At 41.8% G+C, this 14,846-nt stretch overlaps 1 protein-coding gene across 10 annotated transcripts in view; it reads left to right on the top strand.

Moving 5' to 3' along the window:
• HECW1 (HECT, C2 and WW domain containing E3 ubiquitin protein ligase 1) overlaps positions 1 to 14,846 on the top strand; it is a 430,370-nt gene that overhangs the window by 312,114 nt on the left and 103,410 nt on the right. For all 10 annotated transcript variants that reach the window (XM_032430461.1, XM_032430464.1, XM_032430466.1 and 7 more), the window contains 3 exons: positions 6,387 to 6,529; positions 8,865 to 8,965; positions 10,594 to 11,904. In XM_032430461.1, the coding sequence (XP_032286352.1) occupies positions 6,387 to 6,529; positions 8,865 to 8,965; positions 10,594 to 11,904 (1,555 nt within the window). The remainder of the gene's footprint in view (positions 1 to 6,386; positions 6,530 to 8,864; positions 8,966 to 10,593; positions 11,905 to 14,846) is intronic.

Raw genomic sequence — 14,846 nt, 5'->3', positions numbered from 1 at the left:
TCACTTTCAGTACAGTATTCAGTAGGTTACATGAGATATGAACACTTTATTATAAAAAAGGTTTGTGTTAGATGGTTTTGCCCAACTGTAAACTAATGTGTTTTGAGCATATGTAAGGCAGGCTAGGCTAAGCTATGATGTTTAGTAGGTTAGATGCATTAAATGTATTTTCAACTTATGATATTTTTAACTTAAAATGGATTTATCAGGATGTCATTCCATTGTAAGTTGAAGATCTGTAGTGGATGTGGCAGATAGAGTCTGGATAGAGCAGAATTGGAAGGAAAGAATACAGTTTAATTTAACATGGCATGAGCCTTCTTTTCCTGTTCTATAGGTGAAGATGCTGAGCCTCAGGGAGGTTGTGAATGAGACTCAAGAATTTGGATGTGCAGAGCTAGAAATAAACACCAAGTCCATGTCACTCCAAAGGCTCTTCAAGGGCTTCAGGTAAAAGCCAGGTCAGCAGAAGCAGGCAGGAGAAACACCCTGGTTCACGGGTGCAAGCAGCTTGCTCATGGATACACAGACTTTTACATTTTCAGAGCTGCTCACTGGTTCTTAAAAGAACCTCACATAGCTGGGGGTTTACATGGACTCCAATAACGATGGAATGGAAGCAAGGGCCTAGTGGGGAAAGCTTGATGCCTGGGGTGGAGGGGTGGATTTTTGAAGAGAGGCCAAAAAGGAAGTCCCTCTGGAGAGAGGGAAGAACTCAAGCATTCCTACTGAACTTCAGAGTGAGTTTTGCTAAGTTGACTTCGGTGTCCTGTGTAGGCTGCTATAACCAGAAATACTCTTGTTTTAATAAAGGTGATTTTTTCATTATGAAAATAATACATGCTCATTACAGGAAGTATGGAAAATACAGAAAAAGAAATGAGGGGAAACAATCCTACTTGGTAAGACAACTGCTATTAAAACTGATTGTAATTCTTTCCAGTTTTTTTATTCATATAATTCATATTCTTGTGATCATGAATTAAATGTTAAGAAAAAGATGCTCTTATCACTTAGCATTGTAAAACAAGCATTTTCTATCTTTTAACATGTTATAATATTGTAATTATATATATAAATCTAAATTATTGTAATTTAGAAAATTATAAACTATTCTATCATATGCATTTACTACAATGTACCTAACCTATTGTTGAGCATTTAGGTTAGGATATTGATTACAGTACGCTTCAGAATGGAATTACTGGATCAAAGATATAGAAGTTTTGAGGACCTGAGACAGTTAGTGGGGCTGGATTCTTGCTTAGATAGACCTTCTTAGAGAAGTCTTATTCCTGGTTTGATGTTCAAGTTTGCCTGTCCATAAATTTTGTTCTGTTAGTACCAGAAATGATTGGTTCTTAGGAGTTGCATAGAATTGAATTATACTAATGTAAAATGGAAATTAGAAGCACTACATGGAGGTATGGAAGTCATTAGTGCTGTTTGTCGATATTTCTGCTCTCCGCTTCCCAAACACACTACAGGATCGTATATCCTCCTCCCTGTGGTTGGCTGAGACATGTGTCTAGTCTTGATGAGGAGTTGGGTTTGGAAGCAAACACTTACTTGCAGGGAGAAGACCTTCCAGAGTTCTCTTTCCTTTGTCACTGTGCCTAGCAACTTTTGAGGGGGTGTCTGCTCCATCAGCCTGGCCCCTTGAGTGACTAACAAGGAGAGCCCTCTGCCAGCCCTCAATGGCAGTGTGAGCAAGGAACAAAGCTTTACCATCAAAAGTCACTGAGACTTGAAATTTGGTTGTTACTGAAGCATGACTTAGCCTGTTGTCATGGTACAGAGGAGATTTTAACATTAGCATATTTAACATATTTAATCTCTAATTAGAATCAACTGAAGTTAAAAGATTGCTATTAGAAATTAATCACAATAAAAGGAAATAATTATATATCTCAGCTGTTATACAACCCTTGATTAAGGGTACTGTGATGTTCAATATTATTAACACTCCCTTCTCCCAGACAGTCTGAGCTAGGCAATGCCAACATGTACCTTCTCCTTTTCTACACTTTGTTTTATTTATTAAGTTTTTATTTTAATCCAATATGGTTAACATACAGTGTTATATTAGTTTTGGGTGTACAATATAGTGATTCAACAATTCCATAGATCACGTGGTACTCATCATGGTAAGTGCACTCCTTAATCCCCAACACCTATTTCCCCCATCCCCCCCCCCCACCTCCCCTCTGGCAACCATCAGTTTGTTCTCTATAGTTAAGAATCTGTTTCTTGGTTTGTCTCTCTCTTTTTGTCCCCTTTGCTCATTTGTTTTATTTCTTAAATGCCACGTATGACTGAAATTATATGTCTTTCTATGAATTATCACTTAGCATTACACTCTTTAGCTCCATCCATGTTATCGTAAATGGCAAGATTTCATTCTTTTTTATGGCTGAATCATACACACACACACACACACACACACACACCACATCTTTATCCATTCATCTACCAATGGATATGTGGACTGCTTCCATAATTTGGCTATTGTAAATAATGCTGCAATAAACATAGGTGTGCATATATCCTCTTGAATTAGTGTTTTGGGTTGGTTTTTTTGTTTTTTGTTTTTTGTTTTTTTGCATAAATACCCAGTGGTGCCATTACTTTTTTTAAATTTTCTGAGGAAGCTCCATACTGTTTTCCACAGTGGCTCCACCAATTTGCATTCCTACCAACAGTACACAAGCGTTCCTTTTTCTCCACATCCTCGTCAATACTTGTTTCTTCTGTTGTTGATTTTAGACATTCCAATAGGTGTGAGATGATATATTGTAGTTTTGATTTGTATTTCCCTGATGATGAGTGTTGTTGAGCATCTTTTCATGTGTCTGTTGACCATCTGTATGTCTCCTTTGGAGAAATGTCTGTTCATGTTTTCTGCCCTTTTTTAAATTGGATTATCTGGTTTTTGGGTGTTGTGTTTTGTAAGTTCTTTATATATTTTGGATACTAACCCTTTATCAGAGATGTCATTTGCAAATACCTTCTCCCATTCCACAGGTTGCCTTTTAGTTTTGTTGATTGTTTCCTTCACTGTGCAGAAGCCTTTTATTTTGGTATAGTCCCAATAGTTTATTTTTGCTTTTATTTCCCTTGCCTCAGGAGACACATCTAGAAAAATGTTGCTATAGCTGATGTCAGAGAAATTACTGTCTGTGCTCTATTCCAGGATTTTTATGGTTTCAGGTCTCACATTTAGGTCTTTCATCCATTTTAAATTAATTTCTGTCTATGGTGTACAAAAGTGGTCCAGTTTCATTCTTTTGCATGTAGCTGTCCATTTTTCACACCACCATTTGTTGAAGAGACTGTCTTTTTCCCATTGCATATTCTTTCCTCCTTTGTCAAAGATTAATTGACCATATAATTGTGGGTTTATTTCTGGGTTCTCTATTCTGTTCCATTGATCTATGTGTCTATTTTTGTGCCAGTACCATACTGTTTTGATCACTACAGCTTTGTAGTATGATGTAAAGTCTGGAGGTAGTTTTTCTCCAGTTTTGTTTTTCTAAGATTGCTGTGGCTATTCAGGGTCTTTTGTGGTTCCATACAAATTTTAGGATTGTTTGTTCTAGTTCTGTGAAAAATGCTGTTGGTATTTTGATAGGGATTGTATTGAATCTGTAACTTGCTTTGGGTAATATAGACAGTTTAACAATATTTGTTCTTCCAATCCATAAGCATGGAATGTCTTTCCATTTCTTTGTGCCTTCTTCAATTTCTTGCATCAATATGTTTTATACTTTTTAGACTACAGATCTTTTACCTCTATGGTTAAGTCTTATTTCTAGGTACTTTATTATTTTGGGGGGCAATTGTAAATGGGTTGTTTTATTAATTTCTTTTTCTGCTGCTTCATTATTAGTATATAGAAGTGTAACAGATTTCTGTACATTGGTTTTGTATCCTGTGACTTTACTGAATTCATTTATCAGTTCTGGCAGTATTTTGGTGGTCTTTTGGATTTCTATGTAGAGCATCATGTCATCTGCAAATAATGAAAGTTTGACTTCTTCCCTGCCCCCTTGGATGCCTTTTATTCCTTTTTCTTGTCTGATGGCTGTGGCTAGGACTGCAGTACTATGCTGAATAAAAGTGGTGAGAGTGGACATTCTTGTCTTGTTCCTGACCTTTGGGGAAAAGCTCTCCATTTTCTCCACTGAGTATGATGTTCACTGAGAGTTTTTCATATATGGCTTTTATTATGTTGAGGTATATTCCCTCTAACCCTACTTTGTTGAGGGATTTTATCATGAATTGATATTGTTCTTTGTCAAATGCTTTTTCTGTAACTATTGAAATGATCATATGGTTTTTATCCTTTCTCTTATTGATATGAAATATCATGCTGATTGATTTGTTAATATTGAATCACCTTTGCATCCTGGGAATAAATCCCACCTTATTGTGCTGAATGACTTTTTTTAATGTATTGTTGGATTCAGTTTGCTAGTATTTTGTTGAGGATTTTTGCATCTGTATTCATCAGAGATATTGGCCTATAGTTCTCCTTCTTTGTGGTGTCTTTATCTGGTTTTGGTATCAGGGTAATGCTGGCCTCATAGAATGAATTTGGAAGTTTTCCTTCCTCTTATATTTTTTTGGAATAGTTTGAAAAGAATAAGTATCAACTCTTCTTTAAGTGTTTGGTAGAATTCCCCTATAAAGCCATCTGGTCCTGGACTTTTGTTTGTTGGGAGTTTTTTATTACTGATTCAGTTGCCTTGCTAGTAATTGGTCTGTTCAAATTTTCTATTTCTTCCTGCTTCAGTTTTGGTAGGTTATATGTTTCTGGGAATTTATCAATTTCTCCCAGGTTGCCCAGTTTGTTGGCATAAATTTTTTCATAATATTCTCTTACAATTGTTTATATTTCTGTGGCGTTGGTTATTATTTCTCTTCTCTCATTTGTGATTTTGTTTATTTGAGTCCTCTCTCTCTCTCTCTCTCTTTGATGAGTTTGGCTAGAGGTTTATCAATTGTATTCTTTTTTTCCAAAGAACCAGCTCCTGGTTTCATTGATCTGTTCTATTGGTTTTTTGTTTTTGTTTTTTTTTTTTAGTTTCTATACCATTTCTTTCTGCTCTAATCTTTATTTCCTTCCTTCGGCTGGCTTTTAGTTTTGTTTGCTCTTCTTTTTCTAGCTCCTTTAGGTGTAAGTTTAGGTTGTTTATTCCTTTTCTACACTTTTCATTGTTCACTATGCCACCTTCTGATGGTTATAGTCTTTCTTTAATTGTTGCTGCCTTTATTTTAAAAGTCATACGGTTATTTAAAAAATGAACAGTTTAGAATCAAATGAAAAAGATCTGCTTTCTCTCCTCCCTACTAGCCTACTTAATTTAACTTAATTTAACTTATTTACCTGTTTCTTTTTAATGACAACAGAGTTTTCTATTTCAAAGATTTACTATCCTTAATTTAACTGGTCATACAGCTATTTAAAAAATGAATAGTTTAGAATCAAATGAAAAAGATCTGCTTTCTCTCGTCCCTACTAACCTACTTCCTAAGGTTGAGTTTGGAGTCCACCCCTCCAGGCATTTTCTTTGCAGTTCCAAACACAAATGAATCCCACTCTTCATATTGTTCTACATCTTGCTTTTTTACTTTGTTTTTCAAGTATCTATTCATGTTGGTGCATATTTACCTGTTTCTTTTTCTTTTTAATTACAACAGAGTTTTCTATTTCAAAGATTTACTATCCTTAATTTAACTGGTTGCTGTTGATAGACATTTTTGGTCTTTCCAGGCTTTTGCCATTGTTAACTTGCACAAGTGTGCAAATTAATCCAGAGGGAAAATTCCTAAAATTGGAATTCTGAGTTGCAGGGAATTTGCAGCTTAAATGCCAATAAATATTGCCAATTCCTTTCCCAAAGGTTGAATCAATTGAATGGGATTATATATCAATACAGTGTGAGAATTCTTTTTCCATGGTCAAGAACACAGGATACTATGAAACATTTTTAAATCTCTGCCATTATAATCAAGGAAAAGAGGTGTTTTGTTATGGTTTAAAGTGTATTTCCTTAACTATAGGTGAGTGTGTGCTTGTTCTTTCTTTAAATATATTAATACTTTTAGTATAGTGAGGCCTAAGTGGATTCTTTGTCTTTAAGGTGAGTTGTTTTTATTATTTGAATCTTGGAGAATAGCCTTATTTTTAAGCATCAAAAAAGTACCTCAATGTTGTTATTATTCATTTACTGAATAAACAGGGCTCACAGCATTTCTAAGACCTTGATATATATATTGCCACTGGGATGTTTTATAATGACTTCATCCAAGGCAGACGGGCTGGGAATTGGCCAGCCCTTTCACCTCTCAGTTAATTGATGTGACATATTATTTCATTGCAGCAATTCAGCTTTGTGTCCTTGCCCACTGATGTACTGGAAATTGAGGTGAAGGACAAGTTTGCTAAGAGCCGCCCCATCATCAAGCGCTTCTTGGGAAAGCTGTCGATGCCCGTTCAAAGACTCCTGGAAAGACACGCCATAGGGTAAACCTGTGACTGAGACCTCAATATCACTAAGTCTTCAGCGAGCAGGCGAAGGGAGGCCTGCAAGCTGCAACAATATAGTCTCGCGGAGTCTCAAACTAAAATGGTGTTATTGAATTTCCTTGGCTTCTCCCATTAATTATGTTGCTCCAGCCACAACATTCAATTAAATGAACCCTTCCCTTTCCTCTTGTTTGTGTACCACTGGTTACTTATGCAAGAGAGTAGAAAATCCCAAGACAATATTGAAAGAAGCCCTGTTTCAACTATTCAACTCTGCTGTTGTAGCATGAAAGCAGCCCCAGACAATAAGGAAACTAAAAAATGGGGCATTTTTCTATACAGGTAGAAATTAAAATTTGCTTTACTATCAAGAATATTATTTCTGCTTGTGTGTAGGATTTAATCATTTGGGACGCTCCTCTAACAAGATGAAATCCTGAGTTACTAGAGTAGAGAGACTTAGAAAATGCTAGTATTTGTAGAAAATGCTAGATAATATGTATGAAATTTTAAAAGCATGAATTCTCATGGATGACAGCAATTAAGTTACTTGCAGAATTCAGTTGTATATAAGAATGTTTCTGTTAGTATCTTTTATTTTCATGTCCTCTCATGATTCTCATTAAAATGGACTCTTACCAGACGAAATATTTCTATATAGTATATACTTCCTTAGTTAGCAGCAACTATATTTGAAAATGCTATGTATAGCTCTCTGGCCATAAATCTACGCTATGCCATGCTATACAATTGTAACCCTTAGAATGATATCGAAGGAATGAGGAGAATTGGCAGAAAAGCCCGGAACAAATGCAAAGCAGAGCAAATTTAGTTTTTGTCTCACTGCCTGGTTGTCTTTAGGCATCTCCTGATTTCAACTAGGTTTTGGGTTCAAGATCTCTTTCCTGTGGTCATAAGTAGATTTGCTTCATAATATTGACCAAGGTCCTTTCTAAATAAACAAAATATTGTGGTTCATTCTGTTTTCCTACATATAATGCTTTATTTAATGGACCTCCTAGGAACTTCGAACACTAAACTACGGTTTACCAAAGAAATATATTAACTTAGAGTATCATTGGGATATATGTTGTTTCATAATGCTGGTATTTTCTAGAAACATTAAAACACTACCAGCCAGCAACTTATCTTTTTATTTTAGTATGACCAACGAATAAATGGAATGAATACAGAATCATCTGAGTAACAAACGGTTTTGGAATATGTCTTGTTAGTATTAGATAAACTGGATTTGTTAATTCTTGAATAGCCAAGGTAGTTACCTTTCTTATTTAAACCAAGGTGGGGGGGGGGGGGGGGGGTAATGTACTCTGCTAAAGCTTACATTGTTGATGAAACTGTAAAAGCAAACTTTCAAGTTGATTCCCCCTGGATAATTCTCGTCTTTGTAATCAAGAAATTGCCCTGAGTGGGCAGAGGGGATGATGCCAGATGCCAGGATGGAGTTTCAGAATCTGTATGTAGGACTGTGGAGTTGGTGTAACTGGAAACCAACCTACAAGTCTTGCTTCAGTCCATCCTGCAGCAGGTCCCTTTCTGAAGCACTCCACAGCTCTCCACACCGCTCCAGTAACCATGACAGCATCCTTTCTTAGACACTATGTATATATACTGCAAGACATGCGTCTGTTGCTGGCAATGTCCATTAAGGGCATTGGAAAATGTCAACCCGCACAAGAAAACCAAGCAAAGATCTCCATGTCCTTTTTGTTGTTATTGTTGTCTTTTGGGGGTTTTCTTGGCTTATAACACAGGTTGGCAGAAAACCTTCTGTAAGGGGCCAAGTAGTAAATATTTTAGGCTTTGTGGACCATGCAGTCTCCGTTTCAACTATTCAACTCTGCCGTTGTAGACTGAAAGCGGCCCCAGACAATAAACTAATAAGCATGGCTGCATTCTAATAAAACTTTTATTTTGGGAACTGAAATTTGAATTTCAGACAATTTTCCTGTGTCACAAAATATTATTCTTCTTTTGTTATTTTTTTTTCTAACCATTTTAAAATGTAAAATGCTCAGAGCTGTACAAAAATAGGTGGTGGGCCAGATTTGAGCCCTGGGCTACAATTTGCTCACTCCTGCTTTAGAATATTCAATAAGGATTTTCTTGACGTTTTTCACTGCTGTTGAGCAGATGTACTTTCCCACCTTTACCTTATGTCCATCTTCTATGCACCGGAGCGGATCATCACCTCCTATGAGCAGGGCCTCCCCGGACTTGCCTATCTCACCTCCTGGCATAGAAAGCATGCTGTGTAATCTTCAAGGAGAGGTACTGACCAGATCTATAAATGGTGCTTATTTCCTTCTAGGGATAGGGTGGTCAGCTATACACTTGGCCGCAGGCTTCCAACAGATCATGTGAGTGGACAGCTGCAATTCCGATTTGAGATCACGTCCTCCATCCACCCAGGTATTTTTGGCATGAACTTCATGTCTTGTCCTAGCCTAGGGTTGGTGTGGTTCCTTTCTCTAAAATATAATAACCATGGTTCTCTCCAGACATGTCCTAGGTTTTGTGGTTCTCTCTCTTCTCCATTTGAGGCCCAGAAGCCAGTGATCTGTTCTGGAAGCCAGGTTGCTGTCCCCTTGAGTGAGAGGCTCCTCTTCATTCTGGTGACCCAAAGGTAGAGGGTTAGACAGTGGAGTGGGATTTGACAATGAGGCCAACACGGGTATGGAGCCGTGTCTAATTTATCATTTGACTCCCAGCACCCACATAGGAGATGCTCAATAGATGCTTAATCATTGCATACATGAATGAATGAATGAATCAATCAATCAATCAATCAATGAGAAACATGAATGAATGTGATACATATCATATTATTAAAGAACTATTATTGCACAACGGATTTATCCCAGGGAAAAATGAAAAATATAAGTTAGACAGAAAACTTCAGAATCATCCAGTTTTCTGTTTTTCAAGCCAAAACGTATTTCCAAATAAGAATGATGAGAGGCCTCATAATTCCACTTTTGTTCTTCTCCCACAACCCCTATACTAAGTGTAGATCATGCTGAGAATTAGCCAGTCCTTCTGGGCCACATTTATGAGTTGCTGGTAAAGCTAATGAGGCTTTGAAAACCCCAAGTCTGTAGTTTATCACTGCCCACTCATTGAAAGACCAGTTGTACTTGTCTATACCCAATATATAATGCAGAGTGTAAGAAAACACCCTGACTGCTTTGTCCTTTCACACCCAGCCTTTTCTTCATCCTGAGAATAAAACTGACTCTTCCTTCACCGTAGCGGTAAAGATGGCCTCATGGCTCACCAGAGACATCATTCATCTTCAATGAGTACATTGCACTAGTGCTTTTGAAATGGGAAGTTCACACCAGGCAGGGATCCAGCAGAGCAAGCAACTGGGGGAAAGTAGAAGTAAACAGTGGTTGCTGTTCCTTGAATGGTTGCTTGATGTGGAGACCTTGTTTATTTTCCATTGCAATAACCCCCAGGTGGCCTGGCAGTCTGAGCTACTGAAGGACCCTGATTGCTCCCATCAACTAGCCCTTTTCTGCTCTGCAGTTGTTAAGAACCTGGCTTACCCATTCTGCCACCTGCTGGACCCAGCCAGAGGAGACACTCTGCGCAAGCATTAACCTTGTCTGGTAGAGCAAGGCACTAATAACCCCCAAGGGCTCCTTTGCAGTCTTCCCTGAAGCAAACATTGTTGAGCACCCACTACGTGCCAGGAACTGGGGTAGTTCTAGGCTTTGGGTATTTTAACCAAAACTATGAATTCCCTTGAAACAGAATTCTGAAATATGTCACGACTGCAAATTGTCATTAACATAAGGAGAACTCACTAACATAACATAATAAGATTTAAAAAACAAAAACAGAAACATGAGAACTCATCCTTACAGAATTTTTTAGCAGAGCTTTGGCCTACGGGAAACCCTCCTCACCGCCTGCATCCGATATCCTCACGCAGAAATCCTTTAGGATGGCTCACAGGGCCGGCAGAGCCCACCACTGCACTAACCGCACAATGCTCTCTTCTGGAAGAAATGACATTTTCTTCTCGCCCGCAGATGACGAGGAGATCTCCCTGAGCGCCGATCCTGAGTCCGCGGAAATTCGGGACAGCCCCATGAACAGCCTGGTGGCCAGCAGCCGCGGGGAGCCTCCGGCCGAGGCCCTGGAGCCCTCCGGGAGCTCGAAGCCCGAGCCGCCGAGCCAGGGCAGTGCCGGGGACGCTGCCGGGAGCGAGAGCCTGGAGCTTGCCGAGCCGGTTGAGGAAGCGGCAGGTACCACCGAGGCAGGAGACGACGGAGCGGGCTCTGTGGGACCTGACGGGGCTGGGGAGCTTCTGGGCCTGGGGCGCGAGGACGCCGAGCCCGCCCTGAGTGCGGAAGAAGTGGCCGAGCGGCTGGAGCTGGGTGGGGAGGCGCCCCCAGCGGGGCTGCTGGAGGACGGTGAAGCCCCGGGCGGCACCGGGGAGCCCGAGGCGGAGGAAGCGGCCACTGAGAGCCGGGCGGGGGGAGAGGAGAAGGAGCAGGCGGAGGAGGAGGAGGAGGAGGAGGGCGACGTGTCTGCCCTGGGGCAGGGGGAGGACAGGCTGCAGCTGCGGGCCTCGGCGAAGAGGAAAAGCAGGCCCTGCTCCTTGCCGGTGTCCGAGCTGGAGACGGTGATCGCGTCGGCTTGCGGAGACCCCGAGACCCCGCGGACGCACTACATCCGCATCCACACCCTGCTGCACAGCATGCCCTCGGCGCAGGGCGGCGCGAGCGACGAAGGCCCGGAGGAGGAGGCCACCCTCCAGGACGCCTCGGAGAAGGACGGGCTTAGCGAGGCGGACACGCTAGCCGCCGCGCCCCCTCCCCTCGAAGAGGACGGGGAGGACCCCGAGGGGGCTACTCCGGGCACGGCGACCCCCGGCCACTCGGGCTTGACCAACGGCCTCGTCCCCGATGGCGACATGCTCCCCAGCACGGGCAGCGAGAGCGACTCGAGCCCCCGGCAGGGCGGGGACCACAGCTGCGAGGGCTGCGACACGCCGTGCTGCAGCCCCTCGTGCTACAGCTCCTCGTGCTACAGCAGCTCCTGCTACAGCCCCTCGTGCTACAGCGGCAGCAGGTTCGCCAGCCACACGCGCTTCTCCTCGGTGGACAGCGCCAAGGTCTCCGAGAGCACCGTCTTCTCGTCGCAGGACGACGACGACGACGACGAGAACAGTGCGTTCGAGTCCGTGCCGGACTCGGTGCAGAGCCCGGAGCTGGACCCGGAGTCGGCCAACGGTGCCGGGCCGTGGCACGACGACCTGGCCACCCCCGCCGGCAGCGTGGCGAGAACCGTGGAAGGTCTGGAGTCCCCCGTGGCAGGGCCAAGCCATCGGAGAGAAGGTTAGACCTCAAACCTGGTCAGAGTGAGAATAGGACCCCCAGGGGGCCGCAGGTCTCACCAACAAGGTTGAAAAACAAGTGAGAGGCTCAGTCTCGGATGGGGTTGCGGGGGCAACGTATGCCTGTCCTGTACATGTATGTGTGCCCGTGTCTATGTGTATGTAAGTATCCGCGGCCGCGACTAGCACACACCCACCAGCTCTCAGACACACACCGAGAATGCCGGCTAGTGCACGCGTGTGAGTGTGCTCCTGTGTGTGTGCGTCTGTTTTACCCAATCACTAGAACTGGCTACACGTGTTCATGTTACCCTTCTAGTCTTGACAATGACCAGAGCCAGAGGCAGTATTGAATGATCTAAACAGAAAACATTCGGCACCGTTCGGTGGATAATGTGTAAATATCTGCTGACTTCCCAAAACATATTGGAGATTAGCAATAAATGTTAATATAAATTGAAGAACATTGATTTTACCTCTGCTTTAGAATTTAACTTAGCCTATGTACATACGGAAATGTATAGCCTACATGTATTTGTCAGTATTTCTGTCTGCTCAGTTCTCGTTATTGTTGTTTTTTTACTATTATTCAGTTTACTCAATCTAAAAACAAAAACAGCTCACCCATTTCTCCCATTCCCACTCCTGCCTCTGGCAACCATCCATCTGTTGCCTGCTCGCTTGAAAACTACAAAATGTTAATGAAAGAAATTGAAGAAGACACAAATAAATGGGAAGATCTTCCCTGCTGATGGATTGGAAGAGTCCATACTGTTAAAATGTCCATTCTACCCAAAGCAATATTATTACAAGCTTGCAAGATTCCAGGCAATCCCTATCAAAATTCCAGTGGCATTTTTCACAAAAATAGAACAAACGATCCTATAATGTGTATGGAACCATAAAAGGCCCCAAATAGCCAAAGCAGTCTTGAGAAAGAACAAAGCTGGAGGCCTCGTGCTTTCTGATTTCAAACTACAAAGCTATAGTAATTAATTCTGGTGTTGTGTTCTGTTGTTCTTTGTTTGTTTTGTTTTATTTTGGCTAACGGAAGGGAAAAATAACATGAATTCGTAAATCACTTTGTTTCAAGTGGGATTCTAATCCAAAAGCTGCCACCTTTGGTTTTAAAATATATTCTGTATTTTAACCAAAGATGTTTCTTCTTAGTCATGCCTGTGGAATCTTCTATAAAATTAACTCACATTTCTTTATCCAGATTTGGGAACCATCTTCCAGTCAAGTGATAGTGACATGGGGGGGAAATAATTCAAAGGTCACATAATACTATGAAATAATTCAGTTGCTTTAAAGGAGAGAAATATAGATTCTGCTGTTTTTCCGCTCTACTGTTTACGTTAGACTCCAAACAAAGGTGGTGGTGTTGTCTCTAGATTGTAAGCTCATCAAGGGCCAGAACTGTATTTTCTCTATGTTTGATTCTTAGCACCTAAACAAATGCCTGGCACCTGTAAATTTTTAGAGGAACCAAAGTGAGCACAAAAATTAATCCTGAGTATTTGACAATGCCCAATTCCACATTTCAGAGAGAGAAGGAGTGAGGGAAAGTGGCACATGGGATGAGGAGACGTGCAAAGAGATTGGTAAAGAAAGAGAACCACAGGAAGGAAAACCAGAGTGGCACGCAATATGGAAAGGCACACCTGAGAATGGGATGGACAATTCCTTTCTTTACTGAGGATGTTTTGAGTCCCTTTGCTCTGGGCCAGATGCTATGTGCAGAGCACAGGTAGATGGATAAGTGTCAGAAGGTGTGAGAGGGGCTCAGTAATTACAACAGAATTAAAAATAATTATAGTATAAAGAGATCTGGGGATACAAACCTAAAGGGCACGACTAGGATCTGGCAGGGGGGTTTTAGTCCAGAGGTTGGCAAACCTGTTCTGTAAAGGGCCTGATAATAAATATTTTAGACTTTGTAGGTCAAGAGGCAAAATCAAGCAACTCTTCTCACCAAAGGCTATTTTTTTTTTTTTAACAGTTTTACATTTAAAAGTGTAATAACCATTCTTAGCTCAGAGCCATACAACAAGGCCAGAGTCATAGCTTGTCGACCTGCCGTGGCCTGTGGTATATATTTTGACCACCGTGTTGGGGGACAATCCACATATGGTTAATTGAAAATTGGTTCAGTATGCAAAGGCATGTTTTACAAAAAAAAAACAAAAACAAAACAAAACAAACAAAAACACTGTCCGCGCCCTTGACGGACGAACAGCCCAACTGGGAAAACTCCTCCTTAGCAGAAAGGACAGGAAAGTGTTTTCGGGCCATAGTGGAAGTCTTGGCGGGGCAGTTTCCAAAGAAATTCGTGAATTTCTGAATCCTGCCGACCATACACTCAAAAGCGGCTAAGAAGCACCTGCAGGCTCCACTCTGGGGGCTGTTGGGGCATTGCAGAGATTCCTGAGATGGTCAATCTCCTGAAGGCTGGGCGGAAGCGGGCAGAGCCTGCCCCCTCCCCTCTCGGTGCTGAGTCGCTGAGCTACCGGTCTGTCCCTCGCTGACACGCGCTCGAAGAAAGCAGGGCTTCACCACGACCCGCCTGACCTTCGCGCGTGTGCCCTGTTCTTCCCCAAGACTCACTCTTGCCCCTCTCCTGTGATTTTTAGGCCGGCAAATTCTTTCACGAAGTTAGCTAAGGTAGACTGACCGTGCACACGCCCACATAACTGACTCTGCAGCCGTTCACGGAAGATGTGTTCTGTATCTCCTTTTTGCTTTCCCACCCCACCCCCCCCCCCCCCACCCCGTGAAAACCTCCTTTTTAACCTCAACATAAAATAGTTTTTAAAAACTGTCTGCAGATCGAATGAAAAGAGCAATATAATGTGATTTGATCTCGGGAGTCCAGGCCCTGGAGTCAGGCTTGCTGGGTTTTAATTCAGTCCCACCACTTCCTAGCTGTCACACCTAAGCGAA

Source organism: Phoca vitulina, unplaced genomic scaffold (assembly GCF_004348235.1).
Source record: "Phoca vitulina isolate PV1807 unplaced genomic scaffold, GSC_HSeal_1.0 scaffold44, whole genome shotgun sequence".
Taxonomy (NCBI): Eukaryota; Metazoa; Chordata; class Mammalia; order Carnivora; family Phocidae; genus Phoca; species Phoca vitulina.
The sequence above is the reverse complement of the archived record's forward strand: the minus strand, read 5'-3'. Positions and strand labels throughout refer to the sequence as shown.